Here is a 22450-nt window from a genome sequence, read left to right on the forward strand (position 1 = left end):
GTTTCAAATATCGGCCAAATCTAGGCATCGGGATTAGTGTTTAGAGGTTAATCAATTTAATTTGATTAATCAAATTACTATTTTAATGCTATTTTCAGAATAGGATAATGGAGCTTGTACATCTTTACATATAGAAGCTGTCAGAGGGAATTTCAGTAGATAGACATGTGCTTGTGTCAGAAACCTGTAAAGATTTTCATATTTTACACTTTTTCTTTAATATAGGGATGTAATGTTTACATCCTGTTTAATATGAAAGCTGAATGTCGGGGTAAAAGCGGGCTGCTTACTCTTATATAAAAAAAACAGTGTAACTAAGAAATTAAATGTAATAGAAACAATAGCTTGCGCCTCACTTTAAACGATGCTGTCTGTTAATTAAATTAAATTAAAAAAAATTATTATGCTCATATATTTGAATAATATTAAGATTGTTTTACAATATCGCCCAGTCCTACATCGGGCCAATGCCAATGTTTCTAAAAAACAAGCAATTATCTCCCGATATCGATATACCATTCCGATAACATCAAGCATTCCTATGTTATAGCTCAATAAATATCACCTAATATCCATTTTTAAGCTTGATCCAGTTTCAGTAGCAAATCAGTATTTATATACATACTCTCATAGTTTAAGGGGTTAAAGGAATGCTGCTTTAATTCAAGTATTTCACTCTAAATAGCATCTTCAAGGTAAAGGGATGTCGCTATTGATGAACTGTTAATTGTATGAAACAAAAAGGCAAGTAAGCACCACATGGATAAGTACGTCAAGGTCGGCTAAAATGAAGCGGAGGAAAGTAGCAGGTGGCTTGACAGGTAGCATGCTGGATTAGCATTCGTGCTAAATGTAAACAGTGCTAGCGCCCCAAACACACTCACAAAGATAAACTTGGGATGACGTGAGGGAAATGTGAGATCAACCGATATGCGTACTTTAAACATGGAATCATTCAAGCGTACTAGAAGTTCAAAATGAATGCTTGTTACGCAAAATCTGAAAATGTTGGCAGGTCTTAATCGATTGTCCACATCCAAATCGAGATACATTTAATACTAGAAAATTTACCCCACTCCTAATGCAGGCCCTTGCAGTTCAAAGGGTTAAAGGACTAGCATTATATTTAAAATAGCATCTTCAAGGTTTATGAATATCACATAATATCCAACACAAAAATCTGTTTTTAATACCATTAATAAGACATGGCGCTGCAAAACTCGCTGCTGGTGACGTTATAGTGTCATTAAGAACGAGAAAAACAAGGCCGTCTTCACGAGACGCGTAATCAACAGAAAACAAAAAAGCAAATGTTTACACTCTGTAACTGCGCCTCCCTTCCAGATTCAGGCAAACAAAGCTTTGCCTCAGGACGAACACAACAGAGCCTCTATGGTGCTTCGTCTACTGGGAGCAACAAACAATTCAGCCCTTACTGCGCATTACAATTACAGAGAATATCGCCAAGGTTTAATCAAGCAGAGCTGCTGTTCGATTAGAAAGAGATAAGTTAAATATATATATAAAATCAAGATGCCAGACTTTAAGAGCTCTTGAGTCGCAGGAAAGACTTTAAACAAAGCACACAAGAGCTCATGGGAAAAGCAGAGCAGACCTATTTCTCCTCAGAGCCGTTCTCTCAGAGGCTAGCTATTTGAGCTTTGGGTGAGAAATGCTGGCACTCTGAGTAAGCTGCGTGGATTCCTGTGGCGTAGGCTGAATCCAGCGTTCGAGCTCTAACGAATGATTGTGTCTAAAGTAGTTCAACACAGGCTGGACTAAAAAGCCTGAGGTTAGTCAGGTGAATCAGAAAAACACTAAAATGCCCTAATGTTGCAGTTGCAGGCTGATCTGAAGACAATGCCGTTTAGAGAGAGACGTCACACAGCAACTATAAACTCAACAACACAGACTACGGTGGGACTGATATATTATTTAAACATATGAGTGTGATACGCCAGGTATTCCTTTACATTTATTATTTTTGTATTTTTTTAAGAATAGTAAGCAGCCTCCTTCAACCGCTTTTTATTAAACATAGTGCAAAGTGCAGGGGTCCTGGGTGGAGTTTTCATGTTCTCCACCTGACTGTGTGGGTTCCTCTGGGAACTCCGGTTCCCTCCCACAGTCCAGAAAATCATGAAGGTCAGGTAAATCTGATATTCTAAATTACCCAAAAAACTGGATACCCTAAAAATGGCCCTGGTGTGTAAATGTGTGTGACTGTATGCCCAGATATGGATTGGCACTTTGTGCTGGATAAACTCCTCAGTGCTTGATGCCGGCCTCCAGGTGGACGGTCGTTCCGGTTGAGAGTACGCTGTGCACGATTGGCTGCCCCTTCTCACCGGTGTTTGTTGAGTGTGGTATGTAATTGTAAGCATCCTTGAGTGCCTTAAGTGGCAGAAGGACGCTTTATAAGTGTTATTGTAAGTAAGTAAACATAACCTCCCAGTATTTCAGATAAATATAAGGAAAAGTGTAATATATGAAAATCACTGCCACATAAAAGAGTTCTTTTTTCTCAGGTTTCTGACAGAAGCAAACATATATCCACTGAGATTCCCTCTGCAGTTTCTATATGCAAAGATGTGCTATCTCCATTAACCCATTTTGAAAACTGCATTAAAACAGTAATTTGATTAATCAAATTAAATTGATTAACACAGCACTAACACAGACAGAGGATCCAAAAAGTGTAGTACACAAATAATTACAGTATAATAAATATATGTACACATTTTAAAATACTTCACTCTGGGTAGGAGTTCGTATAGGTTTAGTAGTTTATAGTTTGAACCAAACTAAAATATTTTGATTTAAACCAAAAATGAACAAAATGAAACATTTAGTTCTGTGTAAATTAGGTAGCCTAAATGTATTTCAGTCTTGCTTTTCGAAAATGTAAAAACAATATCTGTAGTTTTTTGCATGGAAGGACTGTATTTACTGTATATACACACATATAGAGGGTGTGTTCTGACCTGCACTCTTGAAAATAAATGTGCAGCTACAATAAAGCACTTTTAGTTCAATAAAAAGTCATATCTGCCAACTAAAGTAAAAGTCACTGTGAAGAACTTCTTGTTTTTTTTTTGGCTTTTAAAAGATTAATTTAAACACTTTTGCACATCTCAATTAAATAATGCCTCTTCATAAAATCAAAAGTGGTTTCTCTATGGCATCACTCAAAGAAACCTTTGTAGCACTTATTTAAATCTTTTTATTTTTTTGGTATTTTTATGGGCCTAAAGTATGAAGATGGATTTTCCCCTCAGGAAGAGATCCATCCATCACTCCACAGAACATACAATAATTCTATTCATAATTCTTCATGCAGGTCATTCTTTTATAAGGTCTCCATAAAACAAGACAAGGTAACAGTGGTCAGTGACCACTGAGGACACTGAGGCTTTTATGCTACTTTTTATAAAGCTTATATTATTATAACCACTTTTAAAATGTGTGTTTTAATATTTGGTTATTTATCTTTTCAGTAACTTATTATGAAAGTTATGAGAGTTTTAGGGGTTAACAGCGCATTTTTGAACACTGAAAGCTTTCCTGGAGACTAACTCTATGCTGATTATTAACGAAAAATGAGGAAGGCTGTGACAAAGAAAGGCAGGAGGGGGGTGGAGGGACACACAGGAAATAGACACACTCTACATCCTGTGCTCTCCCCGTTACTCCCGCAGTTCAGGGTCAGAAATCTCCCTCCCAAGCCATGGCCCTTCCTTAGTCATCACGTTCCCTCGACTGCCTGGGAATGCGCACCATATATGGTAAAACACACAATGGTGAATGACTGCGGTGGAGCGCCAGGAAGATGTAAGTGTAATCAGTCCCACAAAAAAATGAGGCCTAAATGGAGCCATGTGTATCCTACAGGATACCAGCAAAAAGATGCATCAGAACCTGCCAGAATGAGATTAACAATATTTAAGGTCTGGAAAGTATAATATAATACGTTTTCCTTGAATAAAAAAAAAACAAAAGCTAGCTTAGTCTACCTGAGAAGAGCCAGCTTTGAGAGAAGATCCACCATTTCCAGAGATTGTATCTTTTTTTATGGCATCATTCGAAATAACTGTATTTTTCACATTATTGTTAAGAATAAATTGACATTTTGGTGACAAAATAGCATAGCATAGTCTTCCTCAAACTGAATGTAGCTTTAAACTGTAGCCAGGACTTTCTGCAATCCAGCCAGATGTTTGGACCTTGGTCCTATATACAACCGTAGTACAAGGGATGCCAACAGATATGAACTGGGGCTGAACCACACATATAGCTACTAACTGCTCAGGTAAATGACTATTTCAAGCCTGATACAGTTCCGATCCTTTGTTTTTACAGTGTGCTCTAGCAGAAGACATTGAGCATCCTCTAGGTGCCATAAACAGACATTATTTCCAGCCTGCAGCACTGAAAAGCATTTGATATTACACTAAAGAATGTCAGTCTCAATATATAATGCAACTAAAAATCAAGTGATTTTACTTCAGGATTAATCAGTACCACATCTTATATAAACTGTGAGGTTTATATATATATATATATATATATACACACACAAAAACACAACGATAAAAAAAATCTGGGGTTGTTCTTATGAGTCAAGCTGCTTCTTTAGTAATGAATGATTTAATATTTTTAATTAATATGTACAAGTAAAAAGTATGAATTAATCAGGATCTAGTAAACTAATAATATGCTAACTTGTTTTTTGAAGTATGTGCCCAAATACTGGTGTTTCGTCGGTGTTATATAATCAAAGAGTATTTTTGTGATTAATACAATTGGAATTTTGTTAATGCTATTCACATGGCTAGTAATGAGGAATATATATATATATATATATATATATATATATATATATATATATATATATATATATATATATTCCTCATTACTAGCCGCACATTAAACAGAACATTCCTGTGTTGAATGCTCAGCTAGAACTGTGTTACTCTAAAAAATGGAAAGAAGAAGAAAACTCAGAAGAGACAGTAGGGCAATCAGACAATGTAGTGTAATGTTCTAGTCCTATTATACAGTCACACAGTTAACACTTAAGCGCTAACATTGACAAGAGTGCAACAAACTTCAGGCCTAGCCTTGAGGCATGCAAGCTACAACGAGCCTGGCAGTGTGAATGTGGGAATTAGACAAAACACTGGGAGATAACGGTGTGGCTACTTTATGGGCTGCTATTATGGAAATGGAAGGATATCTGATCTACATGCAGGTGGAACAGCTGATGGATTCTGAAAGCCTTAGGTAGTAACTGGACAGTAAGAATACTACTGTTGAATTGTTGCTTTTAGTATCTTAAGCCAGGGGTGTCCAGACGTTTTGTCTTCGGTGGGGGAGAAAATTGTAATGTTTGTCTGTTTGTGTGACAACCAGACAAAACTTGCAGAGCATGTTTTGCAAAGCATACAATAAAACAACATACATTTTAAACTAAGTAGTAAAATACCAGCTGTTATATTCTGTGTGTAAAAAAGTAAAGAAAAGAAAAATGATTTTCAGTTGTATATAGGTGGGTTTTTTGCCATCGTCTCAGGTTAACTTCCCAGGACATACTTGGCTTAATGGTAAGCATATTAATCAGTTATTAACGTTAAGTTTTATCATCCAACAACTAGCATCAGCTATTTAGAAATTGTTATGAAACTTAATATGTATATTCCATTGATACAATTCAAGAGTCCTAAAATTTAAGAGGTTAAATTCGATACTCAGTAGAGTCCAGTTTAATGTGGGTGTCACAATGACCAATGTACGGGTCGACCTTGCTCCACACTTGGTACGCCTGAAAGGTGTAAAGTTATTTCCGAAACGTTTTTTAATAAAAACCAGACCCAGTTGTGAACAAAGTGGACATGTTTCAAATTGGCCATTATGTGCAGTCATTTCCCATGGTGCGACTTAACGTCCAAGGGAGCCTTGTTAACACATCTGACAGGAAAATGTATGTAAAACGTCCGCATAATATCTGCAGCCTCGTTTTTCAAACACTAAGCCATTGTCAGGTCAAATGTGACGTACTCCCACTGAGGGCTCTGGCTATGATTCAATGGGACATACCTATATTTCACATAGCTCTGGGCTGAGCTGACGTCACTGGGAACACTCTTTTTTTTCCCTTGGAAACTTGGAATGTCTGTCCATGATATCTCTGAGCACAAAAATTTAGACCACACATCAAAAAATGTGGCCTTTTCAACAATGGTCAGTGATCATTTGCTTAAACGCCACGCAAGCCAGCCTTACAAAGAGCTTCTATCACCTTAACAAGTCTCATAGTGACTACCTACAACAAGACTTTTGCTGGTAGGGTCATAAAAAGTGCTACCAAAGAGTCCATTTCGGGAAGAAGTGGTTTCCAGCTAAACCAATGGACAAAGAAAGTTCTCTTGACTCTTTTCAACATCTAAATGGAGCTTCGTTTAAGCCTATGCCAGCTTCCTGCCTATCTGCATGGTCATCTCAGTATGAGTAGGGTCCACAGGAAGCGCAGATGTGGAGCAGGAACGACATCCTGATTCAGCTCCTCAGGGAATACCACAGTCCAGGATGAGGCCAAAAAAGCAGCTAGTGGTGTGACATTCCTTCCCCGCCCCTCCAAGACAGCCCTTGGGTGATTCTCACGAAATCAGACTAATGAGGTGGCATTAAGGAGTGTGATGAACAGGTAAATGCTATCAATTTGGGAAACACTGGTTTATAAACATCTCATCAAAGGCTATATTGGAAGTGATTAAAAGAAGACATTGTGATATTTTAAATTATGTATTTTTTATAATTTAGTGTGAAATTCTCAGTACCGCAACGCGTCCATTGCTGAATCTCGGCTCTTCAATTACACAATTTTAATATTTAAAATAAATAAATAATAAAAAACTTAAATGTATCTCATAAAGTAAATTGTTACAGTCAATAAAAATGTATTACTTGGAATTCATTGGTAAAAGAAAAGAAAATATTTAGAACAATAACTTTGGTCAGAACCAATGTTCTCAGCCTCCGCAACAATTTTCAAGCACCATTTAAGACCACAAGGAACAGAAAAAAAACAGCCATTTTGAGAGGGGGGACACCTTTTAGTATGACACCCAAGATGGCTACCAGGTAAGCACCTAATTTTATACCTCTCCAGATAAATGTTAAAAACTTGGTTGTCAGCGAGCATACACAACTTTTTGTTTCTCATTACCGAAACAGCTAGTTTTTAATGTTTAAAAAAATGAAAATGTTATTGTGTTTTGGGAATTTTTAAGGTTTTTAAAGTCTAAATACAAAAAGCTAGCAAAAGTTTAGCCAGGCATCATGGTGGCCCCACAGAGATCAAAGAAGGTTAAGGTCCCTCATACTCCGCAACAGCCTTCTCATACACCGCAACAATTTAAGGCCTGTTGCGGTAGAGAGATTCACTGTTGCGGTAAAGAGAAATTAATGTTTTAAGTGACATGAACTTATATATATATATATATATATATATATATATATATATTGTTTCATAAAAAAGCCTTTATTTACTTATAATAAACAATATATAAAACAATACATGATGCAATTTCAGATAAAAAACAGATTTATGTAGCAGGGCAGTGACACCCATATAACTTCCGCATAAGATATAAAAATAATATATAAAAATAATAATAATAATATATATATATATATATATATATATATATATATATAATATATAATTTTCATATATATAATATATACATTTCATGAAACAACTTTTATTGTTATAAACTGTTAATAAAGGTTGTTTCATGAAATTTATTTTTATAAACTTTTATTGTTATAAACTGTTTATATGTATATATATATATATATACACACATTTTATGAAACAACCTTTATTAACAGTTTATAACAATAAAAGTTGTTTCATGAAATGTATATATTATATATATGAAATTTATATATATACACACATATATACATTTCATTAAACAACTTTCTTTAATTTTATCTTTAATTTTAATTTAGTTGCACATTGATGTTTACATTTTTCATGAGATTAATGCTTAATACAAAGATGTTTAATGAGATGTTGAATTGCTTGTTTCATACTTAAATATTTAATTTCAATTTAGTTGTACATTGATGTTTATATCTGTCATGAAATTAATACTTAATAAAAAAGTTGTTTTATGAGATGTTGAATTACTTATTTTGTATTTAAACATTCCATTTCAATTTAGTTATACAGTGATGTTTAAAGTTTTAAGGAATTTATGTCTAATGAGGTATGTTGAAATTTGTTTTATTAAAATACACAGTTCAAAATAGGATATTTTCACAGCTTGAGTCTTACTGAGAATAATTTTCAACAGCAAATACCACATTTTGTTCAATATTACTACTCCATACAAAACTCAAGAAGTACATCATTAGAATTTGTTATTTATTCACAGCATTCACACTCTGTGTTTGTTGTGTAAAGTGTTATTGTTAATTAAGTAGGAATCCTTGTAATGACTCTCTTTACCGAAACATTGACTCTCTTTACCGAAACACCATTCTCTTTACCGCAACACATATTTATTTACTAATTATTTTACTGTTATAAAACAAATTCTAGTTTATAATGGTATTTGGATAAATTGTATTTCTTCATAGGTCATCTGTACTAAATAAGAAATTATACATGTAATTTTTCAGTTAAATATCCTGAAAAGACAGGACATGAATCATGAAATCTGTTGCGGTAATGAGACAAATCATAAAATAAAAAAAAATGGGAAACTTATAAATATAATATTTTCTGGGTTATATACACATATGAGCACAACTGTTAATAATATCTATTTAAAAAGTAACAAATGTGTAACTTTTAAACCATATCTGTTCTGTGTTATCATGTTGCGGTACTGAGAATGTGTGTGCTCTGACTGACTAAAATGGTGCAAAATATACAGAAAAAAATTATAAAATTAAAAAAAAAAAGTATTTCTAAAAAGTTCAGACCCTAGTCTTGCATAACAAAAAGAAATTTTATATTTAAATGCCTTTTGAAATTTTTCAAGTGTGAACCCTTTTAAATCTGTTTTTCGTGAGAATCACCCCCTTAAGCGTACAGTAAAACTCAACCCTCTGAAGCTACTTCAGATCTCAGGTTTGGGGTGGTAATATACAAAATAGAGTATAAAAAGTTAGCATCCCAGACTTAAGCGTTAAGAAACTTTTCTTTCAATGGAAAATCTTTGCTTGAAACGATGTGTAGTCCAAGACTAGGATTAAATAACTTTCTGAGAAACCTGCCCAAAGAGAAACTTTGCAAAAGTTATTGGATATTTGACAACCTGCAGAACACCAACTGGCATTTCTGATATCAGAATAGCTTTGTACTTAAATAAAGATAATACTTTTCTATCAATTAGACTTATCAAAGCCTTTTCTCCGAAGCGTAAGAGACTGAAACCCAGTATGTGGGCCAGAGGCTGTGCAATGGCATTCCCTCAAATGCTCCTGGGGATTCAAGCCCAAATTGAGGGCATCGCCCAAGACTCCCCCAAAGATTTGAGAACAAAGCTCATTAAGGCATACACTTAAATTGATCCTTCAGAATCTGGAAAGTCATCTAGTTATGATAGATTTGATTAGGAAAGAAAAGGAGACGAAGGAGGAGGAGGGGGATGAATTTGAATGAAGTCTAGAACATTTCACCAGAACTTTTAGACACTTTTAAGCCCACAGATACTAAATAACTTGTTTCTGCTGATCTGGGTCCAGTTTTTTTTACAGTGAAAAGAAAACAGTGCAGTTTCAATATAGTAACATTAAGAATGGACTCAAACTGATGTTCAAAAATAAAGCAAACTAGACCTAACTTACTAATTAGTTAGTAGAAAATGTATAGAAAATAATATTGAATCACTTATGTATACAGTGTTCATAAATTGTATTTTATTTAAACAGGACTGGAGATATGGGGGTGGGGAGGTGTCCTCACATCTGGCCTGCCTGGGCTAGGCTATGTAGTTAGTTAGTCACCTAGGCTACTTGCTCTTCTTTCTGAAGAGTTAAGATAACACCCTCCAACACTTTTCTTAAGCAAACATGGGTTAGGCAGCTGAAGAGCATCTGAAACATGAGGACTGAACTGAGTAAAATAAATAAATAAATGACTAAATGAATGAATAAATGAATGAATAAATTAATGCCTTAGATGAAAGCTGGAACGCAGATATTATCAGAAATAGCTAGTTTAGCTTTTAAAATGGGGGGGTCAGCACTATGCTCTATGTGCAGATGTGGGAGGGTTCAGACCAACGCCTTGCTTTTTTTTTCTCTACTCCCTGAAGTTCACGTATTATTCGCGTTTTCCGGTCCACCTTAATAATGCAGCGGTTAACATTGCTGGCGCCTGTCCAGAATGGAACTGCTGGAATGTAACCGCTGCACTTTTTAAGGTGGAACGAAAAGTTCGAATAAGAAGCCTCGTCAACTTCAGCTTAGTTTTGAAGACATGACCTATCTATCCAAGACCAGACCAGTAGCTAATGTTTACTGAACTAAAAGAGAAGAATAATTCAGATAGATAGAAAGAAAATGCTCACTTTCTCCCGCAGCTCCCGTTCATTGTCCAGCTCTCTTTGTAAAACTAGGGCTCGGTCCTCCGCGTCGTCCGCCTGCTGCTGCAAACTCTGGATCTTTCTCTTAACGGCGTCCAAAGAAGTCACACCTGCCATCTTTTCTACTGTTTACCGCTTTCTCTCAGCCCCCAAAAATATAAAACACTTATCGTGAGCTGCGTGCAAATGACTTATAATAAATAGTAAGTTAGTTTAGCTGACCTAAGTCACAGTCTGTATGAAAAATTACAAATACAGTCCTTTAAAAAAGTCGAGTGCCACAAAAAAACACCGAAAAACAAAGTGTAAACACGGCTCTTATTTCCCACTTCAGAGTTAAACTGCGGCTCACAGGAGCAAAAAGTAGAAATGTGTGTAAAAATGCGAAGGAAGCGAGTCTTGACTGATTGAATTAAGGGCTGTATTCTGTGTGTGGGGCTGAGAAGGAGCTCCGAGGAGGCAGAACCGCTGGATTACTTCATGCAGCCGCCGACCAATAGCGTGGGGGTTAGGAAGTAGGCGGGGCGAGTGCGTGCTGGGCGTGGTCAAAGAGGTCGAACTGAACTACAGTGGTGCTTGAAAGTTTGTTAACCCTCTAGGTCAGTGTTTCTCTGCATGCATTTAAATATTAAACACTGAATTCTCTGAAACACTTTAGTTTCCACTTGTAATTTCACTTACATTACATTTGTCTGTGTTTAGCTCTTTACCTGCTAGAACCTGTAACTATGTAAGACTACACTTCAGTCCTTTACTCTCAGAACTACAGTTTTATAATAATAACATCAATTTTATAGGCCCTATAAAGAAGGAGTAAAACCCTGTGGAACAACACATGATCTTCTCTATCAACCAACAGTCATCAACAGTTCACTTCAGTTTCTGCTTTAATACAGTTAATAGATAAATAAGGTAGTAGTGCTTGGCACTCTTGTTGTTTTATTCTGTCTGAATTCTTCTGAAATGTCTCTCAGTGAAGAATACGTACTGTATTACCAGAAACAATAATCAATCAAACAGCTTACTATACTAACTTACAGACTGCAAAACAAGCAAGCGCCATGATTGCAACACAAAATACAGCCCAAAAGTAAGAAAATTTATGTTTGGTTGATTATTAGATAATTTCTTTGTTGTAACAAAGCATCTTGGCAATACATTTCATACAATTGGAAAGCCTGTTCATTTCCATTTTAAATGGAAGGAACATGCATTTGTGGGATGAGCACCAAAGCTGCTCCTGCTCCTGATCTGAACCTGATTGGCAGCACTTGTGAGCATGGGCTCTGTTACATTGGTCAATAGGTGTCTGCTACAAGAATCAGCTTGCTATGTTTGACTGATCTGGACAGGGCCTGTGTGATAGGGCAACTTCAAGCTGGTGTTCCATAAAACCAGCCTGCAGCATAGTTTGAAGTGAGTCCCAGTATCTCCAAACTAAAGGCCAAGTTCCTTATAATGGGAGAATGTCACAGACAGGCCACAAAGAATAAAACATGCTGTTTCTCATTTCCTGGTAAGCTCATCATGTACCTTGTCCCACAGTTATCAAGATATCGAGTCAGTGCAAACTCCAGATTTTTAAGTATGATTGTTTGATGTGGGCCTGTATACAGCTGTTTAATCAGATACATGGTTTATATATAATTTTGGCTAAAATAATTTTTTCCCATCCATCAATCCATTGTCAACCGCTTATTCAGGGGTCCAGATCGCAGGGGCAGTGGCATAAGCAAAGAGGCCCAGACCTCCATCTCCCCAGCTACCTTTTTCAGCTCTTCTGGGGGGATCCCAAGGCATTCCCAGGCTATCTGAAAGATATAATCTCTCCAGTGTGTCCTGGGTCTTCGCTGGGGTTTCCTCCCAATCGGACATGCCCAAAACTCTTCTCCAGGGAAGCGTACAGGAGGCTAAATTACCTACTGTTTTTCGCTGAATTCTATGGTCCTCCGTTAATTTTAGTCCTGTCCGGATGCACATCTTGGAGTTTGTTCACTGCCACACACCGTAATTACACTTTGGGCGTGTGTTTCCACAGAGATACACGTAAACACAACAGCGAGTGCTACTGAACGCGATGTCATGTGACAGAGAAAGACAAAAAAAAACTCACCTATCCTCCTGCTTTTTCAATTGTCGTCCAGACGCAAGAGTTTTATCACTGAGTAGAAGTGTGAAATATTTTTCACAGATGTCCCCCTGAACTTATGTGAGCTTTAAAGTCAAAACGCAATGCAATGCAGCTTACTTTCCATTTAAGCCCATTTAAGTTAAATTTAACGAAACCTAGGCTTGTACTTTTTATCATTTAATATTAATAAACAAATTCTGCAGACAAACAGTTTACAGATTTCAGTGACAACTGGTGGTACATACAGTATAATAGCATCTGATTTAACTGTTGAAATGAAACCCTTTTTACTCTAAATGTGAGTTTCTGATCGCTGTTAAAATGCTTTCCCTCAAACTAACCGAATTTTGCAGGCACAATATAAAATAGGGACGTGACTCAACACATGCTTCAGATGCTAAATTTAATTCTCTGTCACATTGCTGGCCATGAGAGGCAACTTGGAGAGGCACACCTCCACGATAAAGAGGCTCTGCAGGCGGAGGGAGCATTGATTTCATTAGACATAGGAGTGTGGCCTTTTTCGTTTGCTTTTGCCACATTCTTAGGATTCCAGGGCTGCTGCGCAGCAATTGGAGCCCATTCCCCCCCCCCCCATTGCTCCATAGGCTTATCAGTAACAGGCATGTGAAAAAAAGCCCTTCTTCATCCCCCAACCAGGATCTGTTGAAAAGTCCTGTTTACTGCTGAGTACTTCTTCCTTCTTCCCTCCTCCTTTGCCATTGAGAATTCAGATGTATAATTAGTTTATGGTTGCTCCTAATGCATGACATGTGGCCTGGTAGTCTAGAACAGATTTCCAGGGCAAAGTTCCAAAGGGAAAGTACTGCGAACGGCAGGCCTGTCTTTTACTTCAGGCCTCACAAGAGAAGACGACCGGCACACTTTGAGGAAACTCATAGTTGGGCATATGATTGTAGGCTATGAGCATTTTTTTTCTAATTGTGCTGTTTACAAATGTCACTTTTGCAAATGCTTTATAGTATTGTTGCTGTCATTGCGAAACCTTGGTATTTTGGTTTATTGGTTTCTTTTTTTAAGGCCAAACGCAAAAAAAAAACCCATCTAAACATCTGTCTATTGCAGTGTGAGAACATCTGATGATGAATTGAGTTTGAGCAGGACAGTCAAAAATTATGTATGTGTGATAAAATCCTGTGCTAAATGTTTTTAGTTTGGATGTTTGATTATCTATACTTTTAACCCTACAACACTCTTAGTTACAGCTAGAGCTGGGCAGTATGAGCGTATTTTATCATATCATGATCAAATTGTCATTGAATCGACACTATACTCAAGGATATACAGTAATCAGTGCTTAAATATTTTTTAATAAATTATTGAACAGCATTTTTAATAATCTGCCACTGCTGATGCATTTTGTCTATGTGTCAAAACATTGCAATAATTGTGTACCGTAAAAAAATGTCTTTAAATATCATGATAGAATATTTTTTAGCAGATTACTAGATTACTAGTGCTACTGTATGTATCTCACTTACAGGTAGGGCAGCAGTGGCTTGGTGTTGGGGTGTTGATCACAGGGTTATGGGCTTTGGATCGCCAGTTCTAATGTTGCTTGGCATCAGCAACCAGAGCCAGAGAAAGCACCCATGGGCCATGCTGTCTCTGGGTGGGTAGATGACACTCTACCCAGCACAGGCATCTCTTAGCTTATGTGTCAGAGCTGGGGATCCTGCACTTTCCTCCAATTGCGCTGGATACCCAGTAAAGCTGCATCAGTGGTGGTTGGAAAAGAAGCAGTGGCTGATTTCACATATATATGGCCTAGGCTTCACCCTCCTAGTGTTGGGGGCATTACTAGAAAGTGGGTGGCATTACTAAAAATGGGTCTTCCAAATGGGACCAAATAAAATAAGCTTTTAACAACTGTACTTTTGTCTACACATAATTAGGATAACTACTAGATGCTTAAGGAGTTCCATAATCTATACTGGTGTCCCACATAAAAAAAAACACAAACCACAAACCAGCAACAAGGTATCTAAAGCTCACTGATGCTTGAGGTTCAGCATCGTTCTGGTTCACAAACCTAATTTTGAACTGGTTGCCGTGTTTCCACCAACAAAAGTAGCTTCCAGAACCAGGAACGTTCGTTCTGAGTGAGAATCGAAGAGTATAAGGTTCTTCAGTACAAACCATGACCACTTCGTTCACTGCCGCTGTGCAACGCTCTCTGTTGAAGACGTATGATGTGGCGTTTTCACAGTTCCACTAAATCTGGTGGAAATACGGGCTGGTTCTCTGAAAAACAATGTAGTTCTTATAAGCCTGATTGGAATTGGTTCAAAAAACGGAGTTCATTTGGTGGGAAAGCACTCTCTGAGGACTAACTGAGAAAAAGGCTACTAGATATTATGGTTAAATGAGGGTTACAGTAGAAATGTATAAGTTCAGACCATTCAGAGGGCCCGTGCTCACGCCAAACAATGGAAACAAAAGCATCAGAACAGGAGCCATGGAAGAAGGTTGGTCTGTTGGTTTTCCATTCTATAAATAACAAAGGTCTACTATCTACAAAAGCTTCAATTTACAACTTAGGTCAGTTGGTACATTCACAAGTAGATCTTCCAGACATCTACGAGGTAAAATTGTCAGGTAAAATGAGCTGTTTTGTCAGCACTGGGAGGACCAACAGTGAAGCTTGCTGTGAAGTACACTGTTAAAAGCTGTTGGAACTGTGGAGGATCGTCCAAAGGTGATCTTCAAGGAGGCTTAATGGTGCTTAAGGAACATTTTCTTCTCAAAATTTTTTTTGAAGGTTCTTTAAAAGCACCTTACTGTACTCCACCAGAGTTTCAAATTGAAGAACCCCTTAAAGTTATTCAAGGTGCTAATACTTTTAACAGTGTAGGATGGGTACTAGGCACAGTAGGACTGATCTATGAAGGCTTCATGGTGGTTATAATGTTTTAGCTCATCTGTGTATATCTGACTGGTTGGGATATTTATAGGCCAGTAAGCTGTCTTGTGATGACTTAGTTTGATATGAAGTTGATTGACCACGCTGTCCCAAGGAATTACCTTATCAGTTTCTCAGAATCCAGAAGTTTTGTAAACATAAAGGCACCTTCTGTCAACTCTAGCCTGTCGATTGCCAAGTCTGATCTGATGATAGTCAGGAACAGTGCTGGGATTGTTATAAGCTCATCCTTAAAGAGTGGCGCGCAGGAATGCTCCCGGCTCGGTGCTTCTCACGATAAGATGGGCCTGATCAAAGCTGGAACACAGCTGGTAGCGGAAAAGCTCCTCCGTGATTCACTCACGGTGTTTGGAAACAGGTGGAAACCATTCCCTCTAACCTGCGTCTGATCACCGCTTCCATTCACCTCCTTACATGGTCACAGATGTAACTACACTGATGAGCGATGCATATATAAATAAATGTAAATATAAATATTTTGCACTACAGTGCTCTTACAATTGGGTTAGAAGTTGGTTGCCTCATCTTTTCTGAGGATGATTCACTTAAATTTGTACTTGTACTTATTATCTTGAATTGCTAAACCCTTCAATTGCATATTAAACTATTTACTTTCATAACTACATAACTTAAATATCCTGGTGAGAATTATAAAAAAGGTTTTGACCCTTTCTTCCTCAACTCTTTACTTTTCAAAGCCAAGTATGAAAACAGACTTTGACTAGGCCCAGAAACTTAATTTATTTTTTTATTTTTTATTGTTGGGTCATTTAGAGGTGGATTTTCTGGTAGAGAGTAGAATTCATGATTCCATCAATTACAACTACAGGTTTGACTTTCAGTATGATGTTCTTTTTTTAATGAAATTCTGTGTTGCTAGTTTTTCGCAGTCCTTTAGATTTTGTTCTGGGTTCTTTTGGGACCTTCTGGATGAGTTGCCCATGCCCTTTTGGAGTCATTTCGGTAGGCCAGTCACTCTTGGGAAGGTTTACCACTGTTATATGTTATCTCTATTTGAGAATTGTTAATGATAGTCTCAGTGGTTTAGAGCACTACATTATTGATGACATGGTTATGGGTTATCTTATTTTTTTTTTTAAACTTAGGAGAGCCAACAGGCACCGTATTTGGATAATGACCCATTTCTTGTACCAGGAATCTGACTTACATCAGCAGCTTTCTTTTCAGAAAGTTCCAGTTTCTCCTGAGCGTCTTTCAGGGCCTCAGAGTACTTGTCCAGTTCATCTTCAGTCTGCTTCAGCTTCTTCTGCAGGGCCATCAGCTCATCATCCAGCTGTGAGTCAATTAACACACACAAAATCAGTCTTCAGCACACTTCAAATTACAACTGTGATAAACTAAATAAAACTGAATTGAGTCTGGCAGCACAAAAAGGATAACTAAAGTGCCGAGTAGAGTGGAAAAAGAGACAAATATCCTGATTGAATGTGCATATTGTGGTAAAAGAAAATGCGGTTAAGAAAATATGATGTGCTGCTCTATAGGTGCCCTCACAATGGATTAACTGTAGTTAATCGTTAATGAGATATTATGATAATTTTGGCTGTTTAATTGCAATTAATACGTAAACACTAAACTAATGTTTGTGTGTTGTTTACTGGACCATAACTTAATTCTAGTTTTATTTTTTATAAAAAATTATAAAGAAAAAAAATGGCAACTCAAAAAACTACATATGGTAGAGTGAGGAGAATGACTACAAACTGACGGTGAATGTCAGTGACCAAAGAACAGGCTGACAAAACAAAACTCAAACTAATTCATCGTAAAATGATTTGACTCAAAAATCAAAATGAATATAAGTATGTAAATTAGTAAGTATTTATCTATAAAGCTCCCAATGCAAACAATTTGCATTGATCAAGGTGCTGTACATGGAAAATAAGAACAAATAAAACAAATAAAACATGAAAAACAAAAAAACTAAACATGACTTTTATTTCTATTTGTTTTATAGTTTATAGTATAGCTTTGTTTTAAACATAAAACTATACATGAGATAAAAAACAATAAGCTCAACAGCAATAAATAAAACACAAGATACACACATACATTAAATACTCATTAAATACTATATCTATATGATATTTAATATTACCACAGTCCCTCACTATTTGAATGCCAATTGGTACAAGTTTTTAGACCTAATTTAAAAACTGAGATGAAAATGGCTTGACAAGATGAGCCTAAGGAACAGCCAACAAATTCTGGGACGATGATCACAGAGAATATTGTGCTGCGAGGTATAATCAGAATGGTAATGTAGGAGGATGATGGACCATTTAGTGCTTTAAAACCAATAAAAGCACTTTGAACTGTATCCTATACTGGATATTAACTGTGATAGGAAGGTACAGCTGTATATCATCAGCATAAAAACAAAAAACTGACATTATGCTTCCTAATACAAGTAGCATGTATAAGAGAATGGGCCCTAATATGGACCCTTGCAGAACACCATAGGTCACATGAGCAGAGGAAGAGAAAAAGCTGTCAATATTCACTTAAAATTTTCTGATTAATGGACCACAACTGTTTACCTAACTCAAAGTAGTTGAGTAATGCTTGGGAATATGCAGTTTTTATACAACAGATTGAATTTATTTGAGTTTAAACTAATTCTGGGTTTTTCAGCTAAGCATCCTCATCCTCATCTAACTGTGTACTGTTATCTCAGATCATTGACAAATATACAAAGAACGCATTAAGGCCTATCACATTTATGGCAGCCAATTGGATGACAAAGACCAGGTCTAACACATCTGCATTCCCTGGCCTATAGGAGCCGATAACCCGGGTTATTTTTGGTCCAGGCTAACAGCTCTTCTGGTATGCAGTGAACTAAGTGTTCACAAACACTCTTCACTAATCTTTGTGTAATCAGTTTCTCCATGTTCCTGCAGCTCTCCATGTTCCTGATAATCTGCAGGAATTCCAGGTCACCAAATGCCTGAGTGGTCCGCAGTGAAGCACGGTGGTGACGTGTTTATGTTCTGTGATCTATTGGGGTAAAAATCTCTGCAGTGGAGTGGAGCACTACGGGTATACTCTAGCTTTACTTTTAAAAACAAGTTCTCATCAGCGGTTCTTGGCATTGTGTTCTAGGAAGAACTTGTAAGTGGAACTGGACCATTATGCTGTACAGTAGAAGTTCAAACTTTAAACTTTCTTTTATACGTAAAAAAAGCTCCTAAGACTTTAACGGAGAACTCCTGTGTAAAATGGACACATTTACAATTTTTAAAATCACAGAAGAAACAGTTCTTTATAGAACCATTAAGGGTTCTAGGAGGTGTAAAAAAAGCTGAACTCTTCTTGGTGCTACTGTAAGTAACCATACAATGGCAATATGATGATATCATATAATGATGCACAAATACAACGTTAAAATACTTTTTTACCTTACGTAAGTAGATTTTAGTAGTATACTTTACTGGAGTAATTATTTTTCAGAAGACTTTTTACTTTTTACATTTTAAAAAGAGTCTTGTTACTCTTTAAGCCACACGTTTCATTTTGGCTTGTTTTCAGTTTGAGTGCATTTAATTTTGGTTGGATGAGAAGTAAAAACATATACCATATTTAGATTTTTGATACTGGTATTAAGTTGAGTTGGGTATGTAGCCCATGCTAAGGGATGAATTGATTATTTCAAGTAATAGTTTACCCACCTTTGGCAGTGCTGTATATATATATATATATATATATATATATATATATATATATATATATATATATATATATATATATATATATATATATAAAAACACAATTATCACATCTCCATATGTACCTATTAGGGCTGTATCATATAGTATCATTTGGAATAACATAGGTATCATTTCACCATTAAGAAATATCCATATTATGATAATAGTTTTGAACACTACAATATTTTATGTTGTATAACTCTTGGTAAGTCACTGTCGTTTACTGTTTCTACTGTTTGCTTCTACTGAATGAATAAACTGTTATATTTAGATAAAATTATTAGTTAACATTTATTTTATAGCAGTAGTATATTCTTGAAATGATTTCATTTTTCTTTTCAGTGTTTTGTAATATCACATATATATAATCAACTTATCGCACAATAAATAGATACCTCAATAATATTTTAAGATTATCATGATATCTGTTGTCTATTGTATTTATTTGTAGGTTTGTTCACATATATAACGTGCAATACTAGACCAATGCTTCAATAACTGTGACTCCATACACACTGTGTGGACTGCATTAGAGAAAATAATTTAAAAAAAGTATATATTTCTCTATATATGTGTCTGACAAAAAATTGTTGTCTTTAAAAGGGTATACTTTCTTTGTTATGCTTTTCTATTATCATTATATTAGTGACATTTAAATGGTCTTAAAATGACAATAATATTGTTTATCACAATCAATATATACATACACAATATACAATATATATTATCCACAAATAAAATCTTATCGTGACAGGCCAGTGCAGTAGGATTTTTTTTTTTAATTAAAATTTTTTAGTGTTTTTTCATATCGCCAAGAATATCGTTATCCCAAAATGACACTAATATATTGTGATATTAATTTAGGACCACATTGCCCAGCCCTTATACACACCTGTTTGCATCTGTCCTCCGCTGCTTTCTGCTCCGTCTCGGCCTGCTCCGCCCTGTCGATGGCGTTCTCCTTGTCCAGCTTCAGCATCTGCATCTTCTTCTTGATGGCCTCCATGGTGATAATTTGTGTTTTCAACTAGGTCAAGGAACTTAGCAAATGTGAAGCAGATGCTGCAGTCTGTTTTCTCCTTCTTCAGGAAAGCGAGAAAGAACAGGAGAGCTGCAACTAAAGAGAGAGAGAGAGAGAGAAAGAGAAAGAGAGAGAGAGAAGTGGAGGAGAATGCAGCTGATGCGAACCCAAAGCCGAAGCTGACCACACTGCTGGATCTGACTGTACAGAACCCGACCAGAGTAAGTAGCCAGCTCCCAGCTCCCTCCCTCTGCTCGCTATTCCCAGCTCCCTATCAGCTCACTTGTGTGAAGGAATGGCTTGGACCACTAACACTCACAGCAGCTCCAGGCCCTTCTCCTTATTTGGGGCTGCTGCTGCTTTTTGTTTAAAAAAAATTGAGTGATGGAGGCCTACAAGAGGCTGGAGAGCGCCAGAGAGAGAGAGAGATTTGAAAAAAGCGTCCAAATTTAACCCCCTGATTGGACACTGTGTGCTGATACGGAGGTCCCAGTACACTTAAGCAGCAGCCTTTAGTGATAAACCTTTCTTTGGCAGGTAAGAGACAAGAACATCAATCAGATAATTGGCTCTATACAATAATAATCCTCCATAGTTTATCTGAAATGTAATCATTTTCTGAACAGTAATGTCAGTAAAAAGTTAAAAATTTGCCAGTATTAAATCTTAATAGTTAAAATATCAATGTAAGAGTTTTATTTTAACACTTTTAACATTAATATCGTTAAGATAAGCATTTACTCTGCGGTAAAAACAGACCAACAAATCTTCTTGTTGCTACGACGAAGCATTTTTGGTTTAACAAAACAGGTTATTTGAGAAACCAGGCTCTTCATTATTTAGTACACATAAAAAAATACTGACTCAAGAGATCATTTTGCAGAACTACTTAGACCATCATTGGGGTGAATTAATGGTTCTTTTCCTGAAAGAAATCCACTTTGATACGGTTCTCTTACTATAATTGGTTCCCTTCATAACACCCTTTTTTTTTTTACATAAATTAACCTTTTAAAAACATTCAGAGGTTTTTGATACTACATACCATACAGGGGTTCTACTTCTGGATTTATATACAGTTCCTACATTGTAAATAAATATATAATTAGTCATCCAGACTATGAGGGAACACCTAAGGAATCATGTTGTAACTTAAAAGTGTTAAACAAACCAAAATACTCTGTGAAACATTAAGGTGGTTCTTATATGGGGGGCTGTTAACTTGAGGTTTCTGAGGCTGTAACTCTTATAAACTCATCCTGTGCAACAGAGGTAACTCCTGGACTTCCTTTCCTATGATGGTCCTGATAAGAGCCAGTTTCATCATAATGTTTTTGATTGATTTTTCAACTGCATTTGAGGATACTTTTAAAGTTCCTAACTCTTTTTAGATTGACTGGCCTTCATTTCTTCTTAAAGTACTTTTTCCTTATTTAGTTGAGTAGTTTTTGCAATAATATGGATTAAAACATTACTCAAATAGTGATGTTCATAACACAACTGATGCTCTTAAACAAAAATTCAAGTAATTAAGTTTTAGAATTTCAGCACAGCTGTTAACTGAAAACCATTCCAGGGGACTCAACCTCATAAAGCTGACTAAAAAAATCCAGCCAAGATGTGCAAAACTGTCATCTAGGCAAGAGTTGCTACTCTGAATCTAAAATCTAAAATCTAAAATTCATTTTTTTCCATCATAGTTTGAATAGTTTGGATGAATCTACAATGCGAAAAATGTTAAATTAATGAAATAAAAAAAATCAATTTAATGTGTGTCCAATCTTTAGTACTGTATGTAGCATACATTCATGCCAGTGTACACAGAATAATGAGTGACATACAGTGTTGGAAACCGCATAAGCAATTCTATCAGAGATTTCTAAACACATACAAAATGTACAGGATGATTAATTACATGTGGGATGTTGGGGAAAATTCTGCAAATATTTGGCACAGATTTGGCCCAACTTCTATTTAAACTAGAAACTAAAAAAATGCGTGTCGTTCTTGATTTCCGTG

The 22450-nt window shown here is 36.2% G+C and overlaps 1 protein-coding gene across 6 annotated transcripts in view; it reads right to left on the reverse strand.

Annotated features, from left to right (window-relative positions):
- The window catches only part of tpm4a (tropomyosin 4a), a 33221-nt gene extending 12533 nt beyond the window's left edge, over nucleotides 1-20688 (reverse strand). For 3 of the 6 annotated variants that reach the window (XM_007252614.4, XM_007252613.4, XM_049465522.1), the window contains exon 1: nucleotides 10590-11031. In XM_007252614.4, coding sequence (XP_007252676.1) covers nucleotides 10590-10721 — 132 coding nt within the window. In that variant the 5' untranslated portion in view covers nucleotides 10722-11031. Of the gene's footprint in view, nucleotides 1-10589; nucleotides 11032-16847; nucleotides 16974-20302 lie in introns of those variants that run through there. The other 3 variants (XM_007252611.4, XM_007252610.4, XM_049465520.1) reach the window with 2 other exon arrangements.
- Between the last annotated feature and the right edge of the window lie 1762 nt (nucleotides 20689-22450).

Source organism: Astyanax mexicanus, chromosome 16 (assembly GCF_023375975.1).
Source record: "Astyanax mexicanus isolate ESR-SI-001 chromosome 16, AstMex3_surface, whole genome shotgun sequence".
NCBI lineage: Eukaryota > Metazoa > Chordata > Actinopteri > Characiformes > Acestrorhamphidae > Astyanax > Astyanax mexicanus.